We start from the raw sequence: 27945 nt of genomic DNA, 5'->3' as shown, positions 1-27945 counted from the left end.
TATACCCATACCTAAAGCAATGTTATAGTAATTATCTAGACCTGAATTGCAAATGATTTTTCAAGATGACAATCTGTCACTGTAAAGGCAGTGAGTTTTTAAATGCTACATCAGTGAAGAATTGATTCGTTTTGGGTGGAAGTGCAGTTTGCAGTGGTGCTGATTGAAGCCTGACTCTAGGTGGACCTGCAGTCTCCCTGACCAATCCGTGTTAACTTGTGTACAGAAGCAGGGTTTGTTATGAAGCCGGAACGCTGGCAATAGCACACACACGGCGCCGCACCGACTCCGCTTTGCAAAACTGGGATTTCTACGCACCGAAAATGCGTTTCAGAGCCCCGCAAAAGGTGCAAGCGGCTTTTACGCGGATTTTATTACAACTATTATTACTGGGCTCCCTTTCTGTTTTTGTACAAGCAAAGGTGTTGTCCGTGTCTTGTCCCAGCGGACAGTTCGCTTTTAAAAACCGCTGCGTCCTGTGCCATCCCACCTGCGCCGAGTGTGAGGGCCATGAACTGTTCCAGTGTACCGCCTGTGAATCAGGTAAGAAATCAGTCACTCATTTCTTATAGAATGTCTTGCATTAAAGCAGGTGTTATTAATATATATATAAAACAAACTTTTAGAAGTTGATCACAATACACAGTCAAATGCTAGTGAACACGACTGCGCATGCGCCCGAGGTTTTTGTCCCCCCCCCCCCCCCCCCGAAAGGGCACTGATTCCTTTTCATGATGTACAATCAATATAGCCTTTCTTTACTGTCATAAACAACACTTATATTAAAGGTTTGAAGTAAAATCGTTGTTTTGAAGTTTCGTTATAAACTTGGGTCTGCATCCTTTAATGGACCTCAGTCATTTTGGTGTTATCCGTCATTTGTTACCCTAAACCTCACACTCTAGCTCACTTTCCGGAAGGACTATTCTCATTTCTCGTGCCACATATCAGCATTAAGATCGTGAGTCACTTCCTAAATTCCTCCACATGTATTTATAGTTGTTGAAGGGGGATATATGGGGGTTGTTGCCTCTTTGAGCTGGAAAGAAATCACTATTGTATCCATTCTACGCACCAACACGCAACAATAAGAGGCAGCCCTTCTGTTCTCAATTATATATGGTTGTTCCTCTTCAACCACTGTTAACTACTAATTCATCAGTGTGCCAGTGATTGTCTTTATGCAGACATATATAGTGGGGAAAAAAACAGGTGTTAAAGGAGTATAAATGTCCTTTCTTTTCTTTCTATTATGAAGAAAAACTCAATAAATCCGCATATGCAGCGTGGTATGATTACTATCAGAAAGAACACTGTACAACAGTACTACTGGGAAAAAGCTTATGATTCATAACTATACTTTATATATAGGTTTAGTATGAGAAAGTATTTAGTATTTTTTTTCTTTTTTTACTTGCCTATACTGGATTAATAAAATACAATTCTGGATCCTAATCCTTCCCCAAAGATTTAATCCTTGCACCATCAGTATATCATGACTGCAAAACTGACCCAAATACAAATATCTATAATAAAGGAAAATACATACGTACTATATTTCTATATTTTAATGGACAAAGGTTCCATCTCTAAATGCAGAACCCATGTAGTAAGTTAGGTTTGAGTAGATTGGGCAACTTTGAAGTATTCCTTTAACGGTCCAGTTAATAATAAACAGAGAACCATTGTAAGAGTTGGAGCCTTCAGGGTATCTGATACTTTAGTATGTGCTGCTGCACTGAATGCCTGTTTCCCCCATAGAGTCCAGTTGTGAATAGCAAACTGCAGATTAGCTTTTTAACTCTTATTCCATTCTTCCTTGTACATGACCTACAGGTCATATTTGCTTATGATTACCGAGAAGTAAGAGTAACCACACCCAGCACCTTGCCCAATAGACTGTAAGCATTTTTCAAATTATAAACCTTTAAAAAAAAAACTATAAAACCTTTCAGTAATTAATATAAAAATAAAAAATAAATCTTTACAAAAAAAACCTGTTATTTTTAATGATAGTCAGACAATCACAAGGACTAGGTTTTAAATGTAATAGTTTTTCCTAATTTGTGCAAAAGATTATCATATAGTTTCACACAAGTTGCATAGATTTACATAACAGATAATAATGGTCATCTATTTCTTTTTTCAAGATCTTGTTCAAATCAATCTTGTTCATATCTTGGATCAAAATAAAAAAAAAAAAAATCTGGAAGCTCCAGAGTATCTAGCAAAACAGTTTGTAATCACCAGCTCAGACAGAACGTCTTTAGGTTGCATATGTAGCCCTAGTTCCCAAAGGGAACAAGATGCTGCTTCGAAATGCTTTGGAAAACGTCCCGCTTTGTCCACACTCTGAATCCTGTGTAAAATCCGGCCGATAAGCAAGTCGTGACCTCATCGGCGGGTGACATCAAGTTATCCAGAAAGCTACAAAATAGCTAATCGATGGTAGCGACATTAGAATCTGAGAAAAGAGAAGGTAAACACTTGCAGGGATGCAGGGAGTATGGCCCGAAGACGCAGTGTCTTGTTCCCTCAGGGAACTAGGGTTACATACGTAACCTAGAGACGTTCCCTTTTAGGAACTCGAGCTGTGTCGAATCGCTTTGGAAATGACTATTCGATCACACCATACTGACCAGTCCCTGCCTAGTGTGTCTGGACATCACCAGGTGCAGGACAGGGGAGCCGGGAGTGGCTCTGATGTCGAGGTCGTAAAACCTGACAAAGGTCAAAGGGGTGGACCAATGAGCAGTGTTACATATGTCCTGCAGGGGCACCACTGTGGACCAGGCCGTAGAGGCCGCCATACTCTGGGTTGAATGAGCCTTGACCCCGAACAGAGTGGGAAGACCAGAGGACTCATAACCAGAGGAAGTAGCATCCACTATCCATTTGCTGAGAGCCTGGTTACAGTTTGCTTCTCCTGGTCTGGAGCTAGAAAGGGAGTTTTACGGTAGAGAAAAGCACTGGCCATGCCAGGTGTAAACTCCGGGAGAGATGGGGCCACAGACAGAGCCTGTAGTTCCCTGATCCTTTTAAGGGAGGACATTGCCAAAAGAAAGGCGGTCTTTACCGACAGGTACCTAAGGGCCACCTCGGCCAAAGGCTCGAAGGGGGGCTCAGACAGAGCCGCCAACATGATGGCCAAATTCCACACAGGCACAGGAAACGTGTCTCCCCAGCGACAATAAGCCGCAATAGCGGACACATAAACCCTCAGGGTGGACGGGGCCAACCCTGTGGCAAACTGTTCCTGCAAGAACTTCAGAACTGACCCAACCGGGTGGCTGACTGGGTCTAACTGGTGGTATTCACACCGGGGGGAAAAACAGCTCCCATCTAGCGGCATACAACCTTCTCGTGGAGGGAGCTCTAGAATGGAGGATGGTCTCAACTACCTCAGTAGAGAGACCAGCTGCTAGAAACTGTGCCCTCTTTAGGGGCACAGCCATAGCCTCCATAACTCTGGGCGAGGGTGAACCAGGGTTCCCCCGGACTGCGAGAGGAGATCCTGCCTAAAAGGAATTTCCCAAGGAGGTCCCTCGAGGAGGGACAGCAGGTCCGCAAACCATGGTCTGCCTGGCCAATGAGGTGCCACCAGTGCCTCGGCCACGTCTGCACCATGACGTCCAGCCCCAGTGGGGCTGGGTGAGAGAGCGAGAGAACCAGAGGGGACAGTGTGAGGTCTCCCGAGTCACAAACAGATCTACCTGTGCTCTGTAATATCTCTGCCATATCTGCTCCACCACCTCGGGGTGGAGCATCCATTCCCCGGACCTCAGCCCTTGCCTTGAAAGGGCATCTGCTTTTCAATTCAACCATCTCCATGCCTTCTGCTAGGTTGGCCTGCGAGCCCCACGACCTTCAGCGCCGCTTCACCTCGGCGAGAGCGGGACCTGAGCGGCAAGGAAGATCACTCTCCTCGAAGAGAGAGACAATCATCTATCTCGAGATCCGACTAAACATGCTCCACTCCCAAACAAACAACGCAAATGCAATGCAAAAGTTTGTTTGTTTCCTAGCCATTCTGCAGAGATTCACACACAAAGCGCTTACCTGAATAACAGAAGCTAATGTCGCCATCGCTCAGCCATTTTGTAGCTTTCTGGTTTATGCGACAGCGCCTGCCAATGACGTCATGACTTGCCTATTTGCCGGATTTTAAACGTGATTCAGAGCGTGGACAACGCAGGGCGTAACCAAAGCGTTTCTACGCAGCTCGAGTTCCTGAAAGGGAACTGTGTTTCTTATATCTTTTATTCTTCAGAAGAATTAAAGAGCTTGCCAGCATTGCAGTCTTCTTCAGAATGGCTGCATATCATCAAGGGTTTCTTAGATACCCCAGGGAGCATTTGCTGTGGGTGTCTGTATATTGAGGCTGCTTAGCAAGACCACACTGCCAATGACATTCACTCCTGATTGCCCTTGTTTACATATCTTCCAGTCCTGGCAAAGTGTGCCAGTCAGAGCACCCCACTGTTGCTATTTAGAGAAACTTTATGACTGACACAATCAGATGACAACATGGTGGTTTCAGAAATCAATCAATAAATAAAGATGCTAAATTATAATTCTAAAAAAGTATAATTTAAGATAAATTTTTAACCGCTTGTTTAGTATTCCATGGTGAGATATATCAGTTTCTAAACTGTATATAATATTCTAAATGATTATACTAGTGTTTATTTCAATCTGTAAATATACAGCTTTGTTACTTGGGTACAGTTGTTTATACAACACTTAATCAATTTGATGACAACTTTAAATTTAATAAGTGCATACTTCAAACAGTGCAGGGTCCATAAAGGCACTACAAAAGAAAGTTAGGGTAATAAGAAGATGCCCCTCTTTAATAACAACCTATGACTTCCATTTTATCCTTGTCTTTAACTTTTAAATTTTCTCACATTAGAGGTAAAGTTGCATTTTATGGCAACTGCTTTCCATCATTGAGTCAGTAAATAACTCGATGTTAATGACATTGCCAGATGAGGATGGAAAGGAACACTTCCTGTACCAGGGCCACTGCAGAACCCACTGTCCACGGGAGTTCTACCCTGACCGAGAGCAGTACACCTGCCTGCCTTGCATTGCCAACTGTGAGATCTGTGTGGATGGCAAGATCTGTGCCAAGTGCAAGGAAGGATATAAAGTCCAGAGTGGACTCTGTCTGCCAGTGCCCTGTGGTGTGGGTAAGACATTTGTTTGCATCTGTGTTAACATGGAACAAGAACTGCTTAGTTGAGTAGATGTCAGGAATTCAGGTAAATTGGCTTATCAGGTAAAATGTGTAAAGTAAGGGTGGAGCTCATCATGCCATACTTATTCTTTATACCTTGGTGTTATAAAAAGCCTGTTTTTTATTGTTAAAATTAAATTATTCATTTGCAGTACAGTACTGCCATGTGGTGCAGGCTTCAATGCACCCTATTAAGCATTTATCTGTGACTGTCTTTCCTTACATGATTATTATTATTAGATAATCAAGTGATAAAAATAATTCAAAATAATTCAAATGTTTAAAAAGTATTATCAATATTTCACATGAATATTGCATGGTTTCTATAATATTTTAATATAATAATTTCTATAAATTTAACTCATTAGGTGAACAGGTGTCCCTTTTTACATAATCACAGTTGGGATATAGTGGAATAGTTCATTAAACATTTTAATAACTGTAAGTCTTAAGATTGTATGTATTAAATATTTTCAATGTAGAGTAATAAATGAGACTAGTCTCATTTATGTAAATTTCCAATGGTGTATATTTACCATAAATAAATAAAGTATCTATCCATCCATCCTCACATTGAAAGCCATCATATTGGGTTTCATAAGATGAGTAGGCCAGTTTAACTGATTTAACCCAATAATACTAGTGAAGGTATTCTGTATTTTTATTCAAATTTTCTGTTATCTGGTAATTATAGGTTTCTATTCATTTTCTATGTTATCTAATAAAAGTACAAATTATTGTTAAAGCGATAAATTGGCTTACATTGATGCTTCTCCATTGCATTTCTTATTTTACTGGGTCTACTTATTGTATTACAGGTCAGGTCCAGGATCTAGACTCAGGAGAATGCATTGATTGTGAGGCTGGCTGCAAGACCTGCTCTGCTGGTAAATCAGATCGTGCTCAGTCTCACTGAAGTTATAAGTCTTTGTTTGCTATTACAGTAGCATTAAACACTGTGGGGAAAACTTATTTGAGGTAGCTAGTTAAATGCTGGCTTGTCAGTAAATATACTTGTTTACTTTTTTTTTACCAGATGACCCAGAGAACTGTAACAGCTGCACAGATGGCTACTTTCTGTGAGTTATCTATTACCTTTATATGACAGTTTGAAACTTGCTGACAAATCATGTGTTAATGTGATGTCTAGGTCTTTACATATTTTACTATTATCTGCTGCAGAAGCAAGCGAACAAATCACAAATTGTGAGCTTCTGCCTTGTGGTATGGACTTTTACGCATCGGGTTTCCGTTGGCACATCGTCAATATGGCTTATTGTTAAGCTTTTACCTGCCTCCTAGGGGTTTTCCATTCCTTCTGATTCTCTCATTACACATTTTTTTTTCTTGATCTGCCTGCCTATCTTTTTTTTTTTTTTCTTACTGTGGGGTTTGGAGTCATCAAACTCTTCACAAATGAACAACCAACATTCCACATGCTTTCCTTGTGCTTGCTCTGTTGCTGTGGAGGCTTTTTCATTTAAATTTTTGGTTTACCTAAATGTGAAGAAACCAGAAGTACAAATAAACGCTTTTTTTTTTCTTCAGGCACATTGTGTGTTATGCATTGACATGTTATTACTGGCAACGTTGCATAATATTTGCTTTATTTATTCATGCAAACTACAATCATGCATTGCCATGAGCAAAAATAACCCTGATCTTCTAAATCTTCTTCCAAGGAAACGATCTGTATTTGCACTGAGAGATTCTTCCCTCTGGTGTTCCCTCTCTGTGTCTATTGAAGAGTTATGTTCTTAAACAGCAAGGACGAATGTGCTTGCTGCGCTTACTTTACTAATTCCAGCACCACAGCAACACAGCAGGAGGCGTCAAGCTGTACTGGAATCTTTACTTACAGTGAAGTGAAAAGAGCAGAAATGACTTCGTTAGAATCTTTTTTTTATTTACTTAACCTTAATATGGACAAATCTTTAACATTGTCTAATATGTGACATTATTCATTTACGTTTTTTGCAACACAACAGCCAGAACATTGACCTGTTTCAATGAGAAGGATTAATTCCTTCAGCAGGCCACCTATATACCTTACAAAAATCTATTATTTTAAGACAATGTAAGAAGTGAACAATGAGTTTAATATTTACATGTTCTGAAGCTTGGCTAAGTGTAGAGCAGCAGGTATGTTGTAGATGTGTAGGTGTTAGTCTGCTCTCCAGCATATGGTTGGACTGTTCTCTGGTTACTGTTCACCATTCACCCAGTTCAACAGGCTGCCTCAGGCATCTCTTTGTGCTGTTCAGGGTGGGAGAGAAAGGCAAGAGCCTGAATGGAGCACTGGCTGTTTGTTCTCTAGAACAAACCTTATTCTCTGTTTACTATTTAAAGAGAGCATTTATCCTGTTAATACGTTTCTTTGCATAATACACATTTTATCAGAATTATGGTGAGTTATTGAACACTGACAGTGACTGGTTTTTATATGCTTTCATATTATGAAGATTTAAAATGTAACAGTATTACATATGAGCCACAAAGACTTGCTGCCAATTCTCTGTGTTTAGGTACAGACACCAGTGTCGCCAGCACTGCCCCCAGAGGAGCTACGAGGAGCCAAGTAGGGGTCTGTGTCTCAGCTGCCCAGATTACTGCATAGACTGCAGGAGTGAGAAGCTTTGTCTGACCTGTCAGCCAGGCCACTTTCTCCACAGTGAGTATAGCATCCACCTGTGTAATTTTACACATCTCCTCTCCTCTCCTCAGTTCCAGCTCCCAATGATTGTATTATATATTTTCTTACAAATTAAAAAAATGTTTTGATGTTTTAAAATTCAGTCCTACAGCCTTCAAATAATTTAATCAGCCAGCAGGCATGTTTATAAGTGTGTGTGTGCTTGTGTTGGCAAAGCAAGCAAGAGTGCACTGGGGCCATTTGACTTGGAAATTCACACCTACTAACAAGCAAAATGCAAAGTGTGGCATCATGATTCAGTGCTCTGTGAAAGTATAGCAATACAGTGGCACTCTAAATCATGCAATTTGTGTTAAAAGTACAATTATATACATAGGTAAAAGAGATTGTAGGTGTTAGATAAGATTAAGGAGATTAATCAATGATAATCAGGAGTATTACATCAATGATAAAGTAAATACATACAATGACTATGTGTCATATATATATATATATATATATATATATATATATATATATATATATACTATTAATATTTAGATATATGAGACATAAGATAAATGAAAGATCCTGAGTTATAAATGCCTGGTCTCATTGTGGTATTGCTTTTTTGCAAATTAAATATTTGTGTGTTCTTTGCATTTCAGATGGCGCCTGTGTGATTGAGTGTCCCCAGGACACATTTGGAGATACCAGAGGATGGCGCTGTCAGACCTGTCATGCCTCATGTCTAACTTGCCATGGCCCAGGAGCTAGAGACTGTGAGAGGTGTAATGGCTGGAACCGTCCAATTTATGGGACATGTCCTGTCCATAGCTGCCCTGAAGGCCAATATTTTGATAGTAAGTATAATAAGAGCACATTTTTGACTTTTTGTCTTTACTCTCAGTGTCTTTTAGGTAGGAAGGACATAACTGGCTTTATATGATTAAGTAATAAGGTGGCTCCTAAATATAGCACATTCTTTTATTGCCTACTTTAGTAAACACCGTATCAAACATTGTTTAATCAAAAACTAAATTAATAAAAAATAAGAATTAAACATTTTTTTAAATAAAATCCTGTATTGTACATTATTAGGTGAAAAGGACATACTACATTATCACGTTTTATATGTTCACAATTATATTACAGTTTAGTTCTTTAGTATTTTTTATTAGACTTTCAAACATTTATAAAATCCCCAAAAAACTAACAAAAAATCCATGGCAGATATAATCAAACATTAATTTGTAGTACTAAGTGAGCTTACTATTAATACTCATGAATCATTAACACATTCATAATACGATTTCTTTATTTTATACACTTTGTACTCTATTTTTCTGACCCACTAAATAATTTGAAATATTGATTAAATTTTTATGAATGATGAGTGCAAGTCCAAGCCTCTGCTGCATAAATCTTATTTTCATATTAAAGGTGGGACTCATGACTGCCATTACTGTGATGTGTCCTGCAAGACATGCTATGGTCCAAAACTGCAAAATTGTAACACCTGTGCTACTGGTAATGTAGAAACAGCTATTTCCATTAATTATGTCTAAAATCTTTCATTAGGAAATGTTTTATAATATTGTTTTGCAATATTTTAATTAATTCATTAAAATATCACTTTCTCCACTTCTGTCTCTTGGCATTTTGGTGTGCAGGGTACATGTTGGATCAGCAGGAGGCAGTGTGTGTACAGCGCTGCCCGTTAGGGTTTTATGGGAACAGCTCCAGTCAGCAGTGTGAGAGGTGCTCAACAAACTGTGAGGCTTGTGAAAGTGGAGACCAGTGTTTGAGCTGTCATAGTGGTTCTTATCCACTCTTTCTCTTCCAGGGAAGCTGCTGGTCAGAGTGTCCAGAGTGCGTATTTAGCAGTGTTTCAACTCAGCTATATATTGTGGTTTATGATAATTGTAAAAAAATTTTATTCATTTACTGCAGTCTCAGTTCTGTAGTGGTTCCTGTTACACAGTCACACAGCTTGTTAGTCTTCCTACTTCCTGCGACACCTGTTTGACTGGCTAACATGTTCACACAAAAACATAGTTGCATATTAATATACAGTGGGGGAAATAATTATTTGATCCACTGTTGATTTTGTGAGTTTACCCCTTACGAAGTGAGTTTAGTCTAGAATTTTAATGTTAGGTTTATTTTAAGAAAAAAGTACTCCTAATATGAACTTGTGACATGTATAAAAGACACCCGCCACAAAATCACCCTAGTCCATTCAAACCTCTCCACCATTGTCAAGACCAAAACATGTCAGGGACAAGACTGTAGACCTGCACACGGCTGGAACTGGCTACAAGACCATTAGATTGTTGCCTTGGCCATATGTTTTGGGTCATTGTCATGCTGGAAGACCCATTCACCACCCATCTTCAGTGTTCTGGCTGAGGCCAGAATGTTTTCATTTAAGATTTTACAGTGCATGGCCCCGTTTATGTGGTGAAGTCTTCCTGTACCCTTAGCAGAGAAACAGCCCGAAAGCAGAATGTTTCCTCCTCCATGTTTGACAGTGGGGTCCTTTTTTAGCATTTCTCTGCCTCCAAACATGGCGAGTCGAGTTTATGCCAAAGAGCTCAGTTTTGTTCAGACTTCAGACAGGCCTGTTCATGTGCATTCTGGAGTAGAGAGACCTTGGTGTGTTACCACTGGTTTTCTTGGTGACTGTGGTCCCAGCTCCCTTGAGATCATTAACAAGCTTCTCCCGTGTAATTCTGGGATGATCACTCACATTTCTCAGAATCATCCTTACCCCATGAGGTGAGATTTTGCATGGAGCACCAGAATGAGGGCGGTTCACTTATCTTATGCTGGTTGAAGAACCAAAATGAAAAGAAAGCTACAGTATATGCTGTATGCTCACCCCAGTGTGTCAGTAAAATCAATGCACAGGATTTGGAACAGTCAAACTTTACTTGGTTTATGGATTTGACCGGGTATGTGGTGTGATACTTGTTGTCATCTGCCATCTGTTTTTCGATAGGTTGTACGAGGTAACCTATCATGAATGGCACTGTGAATCTCTTTCCAGTGGTGAAACATGGAAATACAACTAAAGTAAAAAGCTTTCCTACATTGCTGCCCCCAAATATCCAACTCATATTTGTCTCTAAATCAAGGTTAAAAGCCTGTTGGTTTGATATTGGTATCGTCCTCATAAGCTATCTTTAGTAGATTAATGAGATAGGTAATAGTTCGTGTATGATTGAGGGCACATGGTAGCTGGGGGTCAACCATTATTACAGCAGACCCAACTAAAAGGGTTTTAGTTCCTGCATGGTATTTCTGCCATAGCTGGAGGTTAGATAAGTAGTGTCTCACAAAGCTTGACCAAAAATGACCAGTGAGAACTTGGCACTGTCTCCATCTACGTCGTCCTATGAGCTTATTAGTGGAGTATGTCAGTTGAGGTAGAGACCTGTCTGGCCGCCCCATGAGCAGGAGATTTGGGATAATTGGGTCTAAGTCAGCTACATCAGAGGAGACATAACCTGGAGGCTATAACTATTGAGAATACCCTCTATTTCGATAGATACTGTTTGAAGAACTTCCTCTGTAACTGTTTGTACACCTACTATTGTATTTCTTCCATTTGTAAATTATCACACCAACAGTGGTCTATTTCTCACCAAGTTTCTTGCTTATGGTCTTGTAGCCCATTCCAGCCTTGTGCTTAGGAGAGCTTTCTTAAAGGGACAGGACTAATTTGGGTCTGTGGTAGTCAGAATTGTTGCTGGTTGGCTAGAGGATCAAATACTTATTTTACATGATCAAATAAAATACATTTATAACCTTTCTTTAAATTTTTTAATGAATTATTTTTTCAATATTGTGAAAATATTCTGTGAAAATAAACCTACCATAAAACTTCTAGACTGTTCATTTTTTGTAAGGGGGTAAATAATTATTACTCCCACTGTATGTATATACACTGTATGTGTGTATGATATACGTATAATCAAATGCTCTGTGTATGTTTATGTCCTACCAGTGGTTTTTTTGAGACTAAAGAGGGGACCTGTGAGCCTTGTGATGACATCTGTTTAACCTGTGAGGGGAGCAGAACTCAGTGTCTTGCATGTAGAGATGGTCTTTTCCTTGGAAACGGCATGTGCAAAGATAACTGCTCAGTGAGGACCTTTGCTGCTGTGGATGGTACATGCAGACGCTGTGGCCCTCACTGCGACACCTGCATTGATACAATCACATGCAATAGTGAGTGCACAAAGATTAATTAGTTCCAAAAATCAGCATATTTCAAACATATTGCTGGGACCAGACCAACAAATTATTTAAAATGGCACACCAAACAAATTTAGATTTTGTGTTTTAAATAGAAATTGTCTTGACCATCACTGAAGAAACACACGCAATTGTGTTAAAGATGTACAGTTGTTTTCAGTTTTAAGCAAAACATTATGATGCTGAAACTATTTGTTTGCAAATACAGCAATGGGGTAAATATTTATGCATTCACAACTGTTAGATTTTTTTTTTGTTTTAATAACAATATACTATACAGTGCATACAGCTTTTGTGTGTGTGTGTGTGTGTGTGTGTTTGGCTAATGAACCGCAGTGTATTCATGTTCTTTGAAGCTCATGCATACACTCCTATTCCAAAGTATTGGAACAGCAAAGGCAATTTATTTTGCCATATGCTGAAGACATTCATGTTGGAGATCAAACGAATGAGACAACAGATCAGACTTTCAACTGTGCAGCCGCAGAAGAACTCAGGAAAGTGGCGGAAAAATCAAGCCTTATAGATGCTGCAGGTGTTGTATTGTATACTGGTGAATCTCTGCTGTTAGTTAGTGCACATATGCCTTTTGTTGTTAAATGTTATGCGATGAACGGGAGGCGAAAGCCACGCTCCTACCAAGCTTGGTTTTAGTTCCAAAAAAGCCACGCTCCTACCAAGCTTGGTAGGAGCGTGGCTTTCGCCTCCCGTTCATCGCAAAACATTTAACAACAAAAGGCATATGTGCACTAACTAACGGGGGGGGAATCCGCGATGCCCTTTGGGAAGAAAAGCGCAGCTGTTGAGAGAGTGCCGGTGGGAAGGCACGTACCGGGATACGCATGAGCGATAACAACGACCGCCGTAAACCAACATATACCAACAATAACGGACGGTGAGAGTGTGGAAGTTTAAATACGAGCTGGTGATGAGTGCTAAATGAGCACCATATGTGCGCGATTGAAGCCGGGAGCTTCAGAGAAAGCGGCCGAGAAAAGTACCTGCCACGCCGAAGGGGGCGTGGCAGGTGGATTCCTGACAGTTAACAAACATGTACTGTATGTACATTTTTATAGCATGCCTTCATCAAACAAATCGCGGCAACGCTGTTGTGTAAAAAAACCCTTCAAAAACACGTGCATGCACATTCTCATTTATTAACCCACATCATGTACATAAAAAAAATTTCAAGCACGTTAATATATTGCCGCCATATTGATTTTTGTTTATCTCGATCATCGGTTATCTCGATGCTTTTTGGCAACCCCCTAGGACATCGACATAACCGGGTTCCACTGTATTTGCATTTTAATGTAATATGGCAATTAAATGCACTGAATGTGTTTAGTTTTCATGGATATTCTTAAATGGAATTTCAGCAATCAAATTTTATTAGTTTTCTAAAAACCAGACAAATTACTTGTCCATTTTAAGAGACCTGTCTAATTTTCTCTTGTATATTTAGTTTTGCTTTTTAATAAAGAAAAAAGTACTTTTTATCCGATTCATCTTTGGAATAATTGGTAGAGTATGTGATTACTAAAATCGATAGCTGTAATAATTCATTAAATGTGTTACCATCATGACTAATGAAGATTAATAAGCCATTCCCAGAAGCTGCATTTTTGTACTCTGCACTTTCTTGAATGGTGGAATGTGATACATTCGTCCCTGCCCTTTGGGAGTTGTTGGTGAGGACACTGACTGTCATTGTCATTGTTGGTTTTTTTAATTCACATACTAAAAATGTTTAGCTATAAACCGATTATCTTAACCAACCTGTTTGATGTCTGGCCTTTTGTATGCCAATATTTTCTTTCTCTTCCAAAAAGTTCTATAGGCTACACCCAAAGTTGAGAAATGGTTTTGATTTGACTCTCCCTCAGCTTTAATATGGCTTTGTTTTGTGCAATAGACAGCTCACTGGTCTTCTTGCTGGTTTATCATTTTTAACAACCACAGGTAATTAAACAGGGTTCAAACCAGGATCATATATTCAAAGCATTTAATACTAAAGAATCAACTTAATAGGACACACCAGGGCAACAAGACACACCTATCATTTGCATGTTCTAATCATTTTAATCACTTGAATAATGATTGGGTTGAAAGCAAAGCTGTCATGTTCAAGACTCATGTACGTTTACACATGCCAAAAGCACCCCTAAATTTAGCTTAATGTTATGTTCAGCCTGTTGGTTCTCATTAATCAGAATATGTATATGTTTTGTGTATGTTTTCCAGGATGTACTTTTCTCTACTTGCTTTTGAATGGTGTGTGTAAAGCCAGCTGTCCAGAAGCTTATTTTGAGGACTTGGACCAAGGTGTTTGTGTGCAGTGCCATAAGTCATGTGCTACATGCTCTGGGCCTCTGTCAGATGACTGTGAGAGTTGCTCCACCCTGGCCCCGAAACTATACGAAGGGACGTGCTCAGAGGAGTGTCCTCCTGGCACCTACTACCAGACAACCAGCATGGAATGCCAGGGTAAATGCACTTTTTACGTTACCACAAGAAACTTTATCTTATAAAGCAAACATAGGAATATTGTTATGCATGATGCATAAAACAGTATGTACTATTTACTGTTAAGTGTTGTCTCTTATTTATATATATATATATGTGTATATATATATATATGTGTATATATATATATATATATATATATATATATATATATATATATATATATATATATATATATATATATATATATATATATACACACACTGGCAATCAAAATTAGAGAACAATTTATAAACAATTGAACAATAATAATGTCATCATCACTGCTCAACAGTTGAAGGAGTTTTTGTCCTGTCTATACCATGCTACCAGAACACCTTTTCCACAAAATAACTAAGGCATTTCCAAAAAAAAAAACATTATTTTGTAGAAAACACACTGATCAAAATTAGAGAACAACAATGACTGTAGCATGGAAAAAGATTACAACAAAATTTTCTGAAGGTTACAACAGTCAGCAATTAGTAGGAAGTGTACAAGCCTCTGCTCTGAATGACTTCAGCACATCTGCGGCCACAGGACAGCACTAGTCTCTCACACTGCTCTGGTGTGATTTTGGTCCACTCTTCTTCCAGTCTTCTCCACAGTTCCCGTGACTGTAGTGGGTTTCTTGACCATAACTTTGTCGCCAAGGATTTTCCAGAGGTTCTATATTGGGTTGAGATCAGGACTCTGGGCAGGCCATGTCATTATTTCAATGTTTTCAGTTTCAAGGAACTGCTTTACCCGTTTTGCTGACATGTGTGTGATAACGCTCCAACGTGTGACAACGCTCCAACGTGTGACATGGAGCGTTGTCCTGCATGAACACTGCGGGCTGATTGGGTGATGAATGCAGGAAAGGAACCATATGTTGTTGAAGAAGGTGCTGATAAACATTTGCATTCACTCTGCTATGTAGCTGTATAAGAGGCCCAACTCCTGCTGCAGAAAACATGCCCCAAACCATGACACTTCCTCCTCCACTTTTCACTGACTTCTTTACACACTTTGGGTTCAGTCTTTCCCCAGATTGTTGCCGAACATAATGTTTCCCATCGGACCCAAATAAATTAAACTTGCATTTATCACTGAAGTGAACTTTGGACCAGTTCTCCTCTGTCCACACAACATGCTCCTCAGCAAAGCTTAGTCTAGCCTTTTGATTCTTTCTGCTAATGAGAGGTTTGGTCACTGCAGATCCTTACCCTGTTCAGCACTGAACTGGTGAGTAATTCGAGCTGCAGTGTGGAAGTTAGGCTGCCAGTTAAATAGGGGTTTACAGATAATCAAGGAATTTAGCACCAGGTACCAGATTAACACCAATAACTGGGAGGTATCTGAAAGTGTTCTTTAATTTTGATCAGTGTGTTTTCTGCAAAATAATGTTTTTTTTTTTTAATGCTTTAGTTAATTTGTGGAAAAAGGTGTTCTGGTAGCATGGTATGGACAGGACAAAAACTCCTTCAACTGTTCAGCAGTGAAGATGACATTATTTCAGAATTGTTCAAATGTTTATAAATTGTTCTCTAATTTTGATCGCCAGTGTGTGTAAACACGCACACAACACAATGGAAAACTATATTTTAATACATAATTACACCATTGCAGTTTTAAAGGTTGCTATTTATGAAATGGGTGTGTAGAGAAACACAATAAACTTCATCTCATAAGATGATGATGTAAGACAGCATGATACCTAATAACATAATAGCAATAAAGTTGTTTACAGGTAAAAACACCACAACAATGAATGCAAATTGATATTAAGTTGTTCAAAGTAGCTAAATAATATACACACGTTCTACATAATGAGTAACTCATGTACAATTGCATATAATGTAGTTGTTTATATAATCGTGCAAAAGATCATGCAGATACTGGTTAAAAGCTTCAGGTAATATTCACATCAAACCTCAATATGAATATAAATTGTGATCTTTTTTATTTATGCGCATTTAGAAACTAAATCAAAGAGCAAAATATTAAGCTTTATATCTCACTAATAGACGTGTTTTTCAGCATGTACTTTCCTTATTCTGCTCTTGAATGTGAAAAGCTAAATAAAAACTGGCTTGCACAATCATTGAATCAAACAATTACATTAATAGAGATTGTTTAGGGAAATTATAGGGCAGTATTGGAGCTCAAGGTAACAAATGAGTCACTAATGTCTAAATTTTAATTAAACAAAACATTTGATATAACCATTTATTTCCAAAAAAAAGCAAGGAGTTTTAAAGCAATGGGGTCAAAATTTTTGCATTTACAACTGTCTTTTCCTTTTATTTTAATTTTATTGCAAGGAGTAATGTACTGTACAGTTGATAGAGTACCAGTCAAAGGTTTGGACAAACCACCCCCTTAGTGTTTTTTTTTCTTTATTTTTATTATTTTTAACATTGTATATTAATACTGAAGACATTCAAACTATGAAAGAACACGTTTAGATTCAGGTTTGGGGGAGAAAAGAAAAAAAAAAAAAAACTTTAAATAACCCAGAATATGTTTTATATGTTTGAATCCTTTTGCTTAAAGAAAAGCTTTCCATACTCTTGGTTTTCTTCAGACAGCATATGAGGTAGTCACCTGGACAGTTTTGAGGAGTTCCCAGAGGTGTTAAGTGCTTGTTAGCTGTTTTTCATTTACTGTCCAGTCCAACTCATCCCAAACCATCTTACCTGGATTCAGATCCAGTGATTGTGGAGGCCAGATGCAGCATTCTATCAATCTCCTTCTTGAACAAATAGCTCTTACATAACATTGAGGTGTGTTTGGGGTCATTGTCAAGTTGGAAAACAAACCAGACAGAATTGCACATTATGCAATTGCAAAATGCTGTGGTAGACATGCTGGTGAAGTGTGTCCTAAATTCTGACTAAATAACTGTGTCACCAGCAAAACATCCCCAGACCATCAAAACTCCTTCTCCATTCTTCAAAATAAGAACCTCACATCCACAATTACACCCAGAAAATCTCAAATTTGGACTCACCAGACCCAAATAAAATTCGATTTAATGTTTGTTCCTTGTTTTTGTTTTGGTTTTTTTTCCGCCCAAGCAAGACATTTCTGCTTGTCATTCTTCCGAATTAATGCTTTCTTTGCCGCAATTCGACCATGAAGGCCTGACTCACGCAGTCTGCTCTGAACTTTGGATGTTCAAATATGTCCACTTGAATGCCAAAAAGCATTTATGTAAATTTATTGTATTTAGTAATAATGTATAATGTTAAAAATAAAAAAAGTAAAGAAAAACCACTGAAGGAGAAGGTTTTTCCAAAATGTTGTAGTGTATGTGTAGTGTGTGTGCTTGTGTGTGCGAGTGTAGAAATAAATCACAATATGTTAATGTTCTTTGCAGCTGAGCGGGTCAGTCCCCTCCAAAAGTATTGAAACAACATTGACATTCTGTTCATAGAAGAAATAAATTAATTTGATATTTTAGAATTTCAGGTTTACTTTCCTGATATTTATTTCTAAATGTGTTAAATGGCTGAAAATAGGGCACTTTTGTAGTAGACCAAATGTATTTTTAAATAGCACAGTAAAGCTAATTCCTTTGATCTTATACGCAAATGGCCAATTTCACTAAGCTAACATGACAATGACCCTAAGCACACAGACAAGACAAAACAGGAGAGCACAGGCACATGAAAATGGCTGTCCACTTATGGTCCCCATCTAAGCTGTCCTATCTTGAGAGGATTTGCAAAGAAGAATGGCCATACCCAATGGTCATAAAAAACATGAGCCTGTAATTGCTTTTTTTTTTTTAATTTACAGACATTTCTAGAATTCTGTTTTCACATTGTCATCAGGGTCAGGCAGGTTTTCCCATCGCAAGGGTCGATGAAAGTAGTTGAGTCCTCATTAACCATGTCCTGTGGTCTGATGAGACTAAGAAACTTTTTTTGCTCAGATGGTGTCCATGTCGACTCCATAATGAGGACTATCAAGAAAATTGTGTCTTGCCCACAGTCAAGCATGGTATTGGTAGCATCATGGTCTATGGGCTGCATGAGTGCTGCTGATACTGGGGAGCTGTGGTTCATTGAGGAAAGCATGGATTCCAACATGTACTGTGTCATTCTGAAGCAGAACATGGTGCCCTCTCTTTAGAAACTGGGCAGAACAGAAGTTTTTTAAAACCCCAAACACACCGCCAAGATGACAACTGCCTTGCTAAGAAAGCTGTAGGTGAAGGTAATTCACCTTATTGAGCACCTGTGGGGCATCCTCAAGCGAACGGTGGGGAAACACCATGTATCTTACATCCAGCAGCTCCGTGATGTCATTATAAAGGAGTGGAAGAGGATTCCAGCGACAACCTTTGCAGCTTTGGTGAATTCCATGTCCAGTGGGATTATGGAAATCCTCAATAACAATAGTGCTCACACAAAATATTGACTCAGTTTTGGCATGCTCACTTAGTGTGTGCTCACTTTTGTTCCCAGTTATTTAGACAATAATGGATGTATATTGAGTTATTTTTAGAGCACATTGACCGAAGTATATCGAATTTTCATTTCTTTATTATTGTCCCTTGAGAACATGTGTGTGTGTGTGTGTATATATATATATATATATATATATATATATATATATATATATATATATATATATATATATATATATATAATCAATATCAGGGCTGCAACAAATGATTATTTTGATAATCGATTAATCAGACAATTTTTTTTCTTCTCTATTAATCAGATTTAATAAATATATTTTAAAAAGCTATTTTGCTTATTATAACTATAAACAACCCTAATTCAGAGTATTTATGTTTAAAAGTGTACTTTAAAAATGTAAAAGCCAGATATTGAGCTTGACTATCTTTTATTTTGACATTTTATAAAGCTTATAGTGACTGCTTGTTGAGGCGTGCATGGGGGATTTCTTCTTTGAACAAATTCACTCATGCTGAGTTGTTTCTTTTGTTAAAAAAAAAAAAAAACGAGTATGCAAGGTGTAAATTGTGTAACTCAACATTTGTATTGCTTTTTAATGATAATTGCAGATGACAAATTGACAACCATGCTTACATTTTATAATAATTAAATGATATATGCGTAAATTAAATGTACAAACATTGAAAACAAGCATTTAAACATAGTAAAGCTGCAGTAAATCATGTTTGAAAACAGACAAGTTACTGTTGTAGAAGACAAATGCTATACAAAAAGAAAATTTAACAAGAATGCAGCAAACTAACAGGCTTGATTTAAAAAAGGAAAAAAAAAAGGATTTTTTAAATCAAGCCTGTTAGTTTGCTGCGTTTCTCTGTTCGAATCTCTTTTTATAGCATTTGTCATGACAGAACAGATCCAGTGCGACTGTACCGACGTTAACAAACAGTTTACACAATAGCACTTTATTAAACTATACAATTTTCACATGAAGATATACAGTTTCTGCTTACCGTGCTGATGTTTTGCTCTTATCCGTGACACCAGTGTGTTTACTTTTCCTGCTGGCAGTTGACCCTGTACTCTCCGCCATTTTCAAGTGTCTGTGTTATCTTGCTGTCACGCTAAGCTGTAACTTGAGTAGCCCAACTAATCGATAACGGCATTTGTTGACAATAAATTTCTTTATCAATTATTATCAATATATAATATATATTGAGTTGCCATAATGTTGTAGTATTAAACAAATTCTCTCTCTTTAATGCCTCTAGAATGTCACCAGACATGTGCATTGTGTCTGGGTCCAGAACCCACCCAGTGCACTCAATGTGTGAAGGGTCTCGCCCTGGACCCCAACACCATGATGTGTGGTGTGACTGGAGACTCAGACTGCCCGCCCAGAACCTTCCTCCATGCCAATCAGTTCACATGCCAGGCATGTCATCGCCACTGCCAATCCTGCGAGGGCCCCGGGCCTGGAGATTGCCAGACATGTGCACTTCCTCGATATCTCTATAGTAAGAGTGCAATAATTTCATTCAGCAACTGAAAAGAGCATTGTAAAAAAAAAAAAAATCTTAACCAACTAAAGAGCCACTACAAATATCCCACTGACATGAGCCTTACATTACACTTAGTTTTTATAGTTTGGTGTATATATGCGTTTGCAAATCAGGTTCACCTTTTGTTTGGAGCTCCACTTGAGGAAAACATGAAAACAATTTACAGTATACATTTATCTCATTTGAATTACCCGTAGCCATTTAGTTCCTGTTTGCTCTCTCTTTTTTCAATATTAGTCTTTTGTTCCGAAGAAAATTTTGGCTGTGTTTGTGTTTTATCAGATAACTCTTGTGTAACTGAGTGTCCTGTTGGCACGTACAGTGCCAATGAGGAAGCTGATGGCATTGAGCTGGGGTTTTGCATGCCATGTGATCATGTGTGTTCCACATGCTCTGGAGCATCTCCTAAAGACTGTCTCAGCTGCTCTCCTGGTTACTTACACCTGCTGTCACATCTGTGTGTCCGCCATTGTCCCACGGGGTAAAAGTTATTCCACATACTTTCTTATGTTTGTAAAGTCCAAGACAGAAAAAAATGACTGAATTGTACCTTTTAGACTTAAAAAATTCATTCTGGCCATTAAGAAGTCCCAGAAAATATTTTTCCTTATCAAAGTCATCATGAACCTGTTTTAAATAAGAGGAACATTCCTGTTAAAGCCAGTGTAAACACTCTAAACACTCAAGATGTTTTATGTATTAACTTAACAGATCCAACATCATTTACTCTCTGTGTCCTTTGTGCCGTAGTCCATGTGACGTCAGTAGGCAGTGATTATAAATAGATTTCTCAACTTCATTCTGATTTGGCAATGCTGATCTGTACATTTGATAAAACTCTGTTGTAATCTAAGGGTAAGACTAGGCAAATATTATATCACTTGAGCAGGTTAACTGCCCTTTTAAAATAAACATCCGTGTTACATTGTGACACATTTTAATGACAATGTCAGTCAGTTTCTTTTAAAAGGATAAGAGATTTTAGAAGAATAAGATGTTAATATGATTCTATTCAGATCTTATTTTAGATAGTAATGAGTTGGTTGCAATTGAAAATGGTAAATATTTAATTATATCACTACACTCAATTTTTTTATTATGTGTGAACAATTAAAAAGTTTTTTACTTTAGTAAACACATTGGAAGTCAATGTAACAAAGAACACAGCAATTAAAAAACAATTCATAACTCACTGTGTACTTAGGATCTCCTGCTTTGAGTTATTCTTAAACCATTCATATACACACCTGCACGTACATCTATGTTAAAATGTTAGTCTGTTTAGGAATGATTTGTCTTTAGAAATTATTACAGGCTTATTATAGTAACAAGTAATAAATAGAATAATACAATATACATGTATTTATGTAACTATTCATCAGACTAGTTTTCAATTCGTTTTGAGAAATATGATAATCTAGAAGTTCGGATGTCAATAGGTGGTTAACTAAATCTATCTTTTTTCCACCAGTTACTTCAGTACAGGCCAATACTGTGACAAGTGTCATGTGTCCTGTGAGATGTGCACGGGCCCAGGGCCAGATGCCTGCATAGTATGTGTCCCACCTCTGCTGGAGCTTCAGGGCACCAAAATGTGTTTGGAGCACTGCCCCCCTCGTTTCTACGAAAGCACACATACCTGTTGGCAGTGTCACACTAGCTGCAAGACTTGCATAGGTACAAGCTTCATCCACATATAAAAGACTGCTGATTGTATAAAAGCATGTAGGTCAGGGAAGGCCAACCAGTCAGAGACCGAGAGCCACATTTTTTACTGTGTTACCGCAAAGAGCCTCATCATACACATGGGCACATGTGAACATCACCCATCCCTTCCTCTTACACACACACACACACACACACACACACACACACACCTCTGCTCAGCCAGATTTATTGTAAATGTCACACACCAAAATAATGACAGAAATTGACTCCTACAGTTCTAAGACCACAGGACAGTCATTTTCAACAATGAACATTGTGTGCACTGTCTCACACACAAACTCATAGTTTAACCAAGTCCACAAACAAAAATATAATAATTTACAATAGCGTTTTTTCTTTTACTATGCATGTTACTTAGTGGGACTTTTGGCATTCCTTGCCTTGAACAATCCCCTTCAAATCTGCCTCGTATTCCGTTGTTGCCACTCGAAGCAATTCTTTCACGTGTGTCAGTCAGAACAGATCCATGCTTTGATTTCACGTGTTTCAGGGTAGAAAACACAGACTTTGTGTTTTTTTTTTTATGTGCGTGTTCACTTCGCTTGAGTTCAATACGGTATTTTCGTCAAATGCACATGTGCGTGAGATGAATATACCGCAGGGGTGGGCAATTAATTTAAGGGGCCACATGAGAAACCTGAATTGTGTCAGAGGGCCACACGGTAATTTTTCAGGGATGCACCAAAATAAAAATTCAATTCCAAAGGTAATGAAATTCATAATTTTTTACATAAAATTATGTAATTTAAAATTACAGCATCCCTGTAATTTATGATTGGCCTCACGCGGGCCAAACCGGGACGTACAAAGGGCCTGATGTTGGCCGTAGTTTGCCCAGGTCTGGTATACCGCAAAGTTTCCCAGTAGGGGCAAGCTCATTTAAGTCTTAAAAACACTGTATTGAATTCAAGCTAAGCGAACACGTTAAAAACAAACACAAACTTTGATATGAACGTAAGAGCCGCATGAAACCAGCCAAAGAGGCGCATGCGGCTCGCGAGCCATGGGTTGGCCACCCCTGATGTAGGTGTACAGACCTGTATAGTTTGTTATTAATCCTGTTTTGGTATGAACATTCTTTGTTTGAATGATCTGAATAGCTGCCATTTAACCATGGTATGGGTGTTGATACCAGATGGGTGTTTCTACAGAACTGTCACTGGAAGGTTCTTTGGGGTTTTTTTGTTTTTGGTTTCGTACTGTTTCATACCATTCTGATCAATATTTACATTTGCGGCATTTAGTAGACGCCCTTCTCCAGAGTGACGTACAAAAGTGCTTTGAGTCTCTAGCAATGATTAAATCTACACTGGTACACTAGATTACAAACTTAAGATAAATATAACTCTTGAGTCTAATATACTACAGCAGTGTCACAGTCACATCATTCCACATTCTGTGTTTGATGTAAACTTTAACTAAAGCTACTAACCTTTTTATGGGGCTGCTGCTACATGATTGACTCATTGGATAAAGGCATGAATGAGCAAGTGTGGAGGTGTTCTTAAAAAAGTGTAAAAATGGTTAAAGATTGAATATTTACAATAGGCCTATCTAAAAAAAAATTCATATATGTGTGTGTGTGTTTTGTTCTTATATGCTCATAATTATCTTTGTAAATATTTGTGATTGCAGATAACACACCGCAAAGCTGTCTGACGTGCGACTGGGGCAGTATCTTACAGGAAGGGGTGTGTTACCCTCGCTGTGAAGAAGGCCGGTACTATTCTGAAAACGTGTGTACTCCTGTGTGTGTCGTAATATTACTAGCAATTTACACTGTAGTATGAATCGGAACCTTGTTAATTCATGCACAATTCAAGTTAACAAAGTCAATAAACTTGCTGCAACACTGTCTTTCTTAAGCAGTAAATGAAAGCTAACACATGATTTCATTGTCAATGTCAAAGTTAATAACCCTCACATCAGGCTGCTGTTCTTAGTGTTTGTGCTGTACACATGCTGAGAGACTAGAGCAGAGCAACACCTGTCACCTACAGGACCTTGTGTTTTTATTTAGCTACATAAATTGGTCTGCTTTTTGATTAATCAAAAAACATTCCTTGGTGTCAGTGATGAAGCCAGTGATGCCGCATTGCCCTATTATGTCCATAATTCCCTTTTATGAAATTACTGTAAAGATTTACAATTCCACAGCATTTCCTAGCACATACTAGGAAATACGTACTCAACAAGTTGTGAGAGGAATGAGGCGAAAAAACTCTTATTTTTTCATCAAGGTGTTTCATCAAGTGTGGAAGTTTAAGGATGACGGTTTAAGGGAAAATTTTAATAATAGTGGATACGTTTATTATACTTAGGGTAATCATCATTAATATATAGTTTAATTACAGTAATGATATAATAATAAGAAGAATTGCAAGCATATTGCAAAGTGTCCAACACATGTGTTGATTGTATGATTATTTGTCTTTTTATTGCGTTTATCAGGAGGTGTGTAATGCCTGTGATGAATCCTGTAAGCATTGCTCTGGGCCTGGGCCTGAGAGCTGTGTGACATGCCATGCAGGTTTTGGACTCCAGGCTACAACCCAGCGCTGTGTGTATTGCTGCCAGCCTGATGAACCAGCCAGAAACTGCTGCCTCTGTCACTCGGATTCAGGTACATTTTCAGTCCACCTCTTTAAAAGGGCACATATATATATATATATATATATATATATATATATATATATATATATATATATATATATATATATATATATATATATATATATATTCTGACTCCCTTCACTTTTTTCACTTTTGTTATTGCATGTTGCAGCCTGATACTACAATTGTTTAGATTCTTTTTTTTTTCGTTAACCTAAACTCAGTACACCATAATGAAAAAGTGACAACTAGAATTCTAGAAATGTCTGTTTTTAAAAATAAAAAAAAATAAGAAAAACTGAAATATTACATGTACAAAAGCATTCAGACCCTATACTCAGTACTTAGTTGAAGCACCTTTGAACAATTACAACCTCAAGTCTTTTTGGGTATGATGCAACAAGCTTTACACACTTGGATTGTGAAAATGTCTCTCATTCATCATGGAAAATCCTTTCAAGCAGAGTCAGGTTCGATAGGGACCATCAGTGGAAAGCCACCTTAAGGTATCTTCAGAGATGTTCAGTTGAGTTCAGGTCAGGGCTCTGGCTGGGCCATTCTAGGAAATCTTTTGACATTGGACATTCTAGGACTCCAGGACATTGTCCCTTAGCCTACGATTTGGAACTACTTCAGTTTATTTTTTATTTTTTTGGATTAGGTCAGGTACAAATTTAAAGAAAAAGAACAGATTTATTAATGCTTCATGTATATACACAGGTGTTGTCTCTTCAGGATCCAGTTCTCAACTGCCTACACATTCAAAAGAGCATTTTTACAACATAGCACACAAATACACCGATAAGATTCTAGGATCTGGCAATTACATTCCTGTTGCCAAAGCAAATGAGGAAGTTCTCGACAATTATTTATTTTTTAATTAGGCATTCCCATCAAACATAATGGTTGGTAAACACTTAGAACAAGCAGAAAATTAGATCTTATAAAGGCTTGGAGCAACACCAATGTTTTCATTTTCTGCTCCAATTACCTCATATACTTGAACCACAAAAGCTAAACTCACCGTTGGAATTGTTGTTTAAGGCTTTAATTTAAATTATTTTTTACACAAATTGTCACCTTGCATCACTGCATTGTTGATGACTATACTCAGAGCAGACACACCTTTGTTTAACACTTTTTCTTTAACACTTTACACATGGAGACGTGAAAAAACTGCCTTGGGTTTCCTCTTTCAATTAGTTTCCTCTTTCACACCAAAATGTAAGATATTACATTAAAATATGTTATTCACAGTAGAACATATTAAAAGTATCAAATGATTAAAATGTAAAATGTAACATTAAAAAAATAAAATAAAACATTTTAGAACAAAGTCATGGATACATTTATTAATAGACATTTTTGTTGGTTATCTAGTTCATCAGGGAAATAATTATTTGTGTTTTTCCTCACATTTCCCCAATGTAGACTTTCCCCTCACCTTCCCCCACTGAATAGTTTCTTCTGTCATGCAGGAAAAAGCTTGATAAGCAGTTGCTTTACTTCTGGTGTTGCTTAGCTGGTTTGTGAGTTGCGGTTATTTTTTATGTAGGTGCGTTAATGGAGCTTTCAGATACACACGCTATTCATTTGACACTTGGTTATTGTTTTCGTTTATAATTATCACCTACATGACAGCATTGCATTAAAACCGTATTTTATGTAATGTGTCCATTTTAAATGAAACACATGCAGTTACCTTAACCAACACTTTTTGTATATTTATATAATTCTATATTGTATATTGCTATATTTTCTTTGAAATATCAGATCTCTTTGTATGTGAATGTACCATTAATGCAACATGAAAGTAACTGACATAACACAACATATTCTGCCATACACTTTACTTCAGGAAGGATCAAATTAGAAGCTTATAGAATGTAGAAATAAATGGATTGCAGAAGAAGATTGTTTTCTGTGACTGGCCCTTTATCAGTTTATGCACACTTCCTTTTCAAATGGTGCAAATTTTCTACAATGTCATAATCTTTTGGTTTTTTGGAGCTGGATTTGACTTTTGCAAATTAGAAGAGTTATGGTTTTAAAAGTGTTTTGGAGATGCGTCTCCTTTTTTTCTTAAATTTCCACTTATATTACCTTCACTTTATATTACTTGTAATGCTTTCTACAACAAAAGGCTGGGTGGGTGGACATGATCAAGCATGACATCGGCAAACTGCAAGGAGTTGACAAGCTTTGTAAAACAGACCTAGATGTTTATGCCAAAATGTCAAGGGCTGCCGAGCTTTTTATCAGAGATAGACATATAGGTCTGTTCTACAAAGCTTTTCTATCACACTTTAACTTTTTGTTAAGAGTTAATATGCTTTTTTCACAGCTTTGTGTTTGGAGGCTCCAATGTCAAATCAAAACAAGGCTGAGGATGACAATGTGAACCTGAGGTCTCGGGTATACCAGCACACGTCTGCCGCCCTGCCTGCTGCTCTGATTTTGTTTGTAGTTCTTGCTCTGGGAATCTTTGCATTAGTAAAAGCCCGTGCCAGGAAGCGGCTATGCTGGAGCCACAGTTATGAGAGGCTAAGAGGGACAGCAGGTGCCAGGCCTGATCCACGCCCTATGCCCCATGGAGTACCTGAGCCTGAAGACAGCGGAGATGATGCAGATGTTGTGTACACAAGTCGAGATGGATCCATCTATCGCCGTTATGGATTCATGCACAAACCTGAGGAAGAGGAGGTGGATGAGGCCACTGAAAACACACTCCTCAACTGATCACCCCCTCAAATTGTGATTCAGAGAGTTTCAAATTTTATATTCTAATTGTTTTATTTCCTATAAAATGAAAGTTAGTATGCGCAAAATGTGTTTTCTCATTGTAAAATATTTTATATTTAAGCAAACCCCTATAACGCACCTGTTTTTGTATTTGAGAATGAAGATAAGAGAAATTGGTTTGGTCTCTGTTTTAAATCCTGTAAATAAAGAGATATCAATGAAAGTTGAAATCTTACATCTGTA

The 27945-nt window shown here is 37.9% G+C and overlaps 1 protein-coding gene across 1 annotated transcript; it reads left to right on the top strand.

Annotated features, from left to right (window-relative positions):
* The first annotated feature begins 34 nt into the window (after positions 1 to 34).
* LOC124392377 (proprotein convertase subtilisin/kexin type 5) lies at positions 35 to 27945 on the top strand. The gene is made up of 16 exons (XM_046859344.1): positions 35 to 543; positions 4992 to 5195; positions 6061 to 6129; positions 6279 to 6321; positions 7768 to 7913; positions 8543 to 8737; positions 9318 to 9404; positions 9548 to 9746; positions 11887 to 12110; positions 14382 to 14624; positions 20329 to 20574; positions 20902 to 21100; positions 22091 to 22296; positions 23983 to 24083; positions 24799 to 24970; positions 27305 to 27945. The coding sequence occupies exons 1-16, from the start codon at positions 324 to 326 to the stop codon at positions 27697 to 27699; spliced, it is 2949 nt and encodes a 982-aa protein (XP_046715300.1). The 5' UTR covers positions 35 to 323; the 3' UTR covers positions 27700 to 27945.

Source organism: Silurus meridionalis, chromosome 10, assembly GCF_014805685.1.
Source record: "Silurus meridionalis isolate SWU-2019-XX chromosome 10, ASM1480568v1, whole genome shotgun sequence".
Classification (NCBI taxonomy): Eukaryota; Metazoa; Chordata; class Actinopteri; order Siluriformes; family Siluridae; genus Silurus; species Silurus meridionalis.
This window is presented reverse-complemented; position numbering and strand designations above follow the sequence as displayed.

Bases quoted from the DNA above. Each gene is read 5' to 3' on its own strand.
- LOC124392377 (XM_046859344.1), top strand. From the start codon at position 324: ATGCGTTTCAGAGCCCCGCAAAAGGTGCAAGCGGCTTTTACGCGGATT. The intron at 5,196-6,060 runs GTAAGACATTTG...ATTGTATTACAG, and splicing joins GCCAGTGCCCTGTGGTGTGG to GTCAGGTCCAGGATCTAGAC. The intron at 6,322-7,767 runs GTGAGTTATCTA...CTCTGTGTTTAG, and splicing joins TGCACAGATGGCTACTTTCT to GTACAGACACCAGTGTCGCC.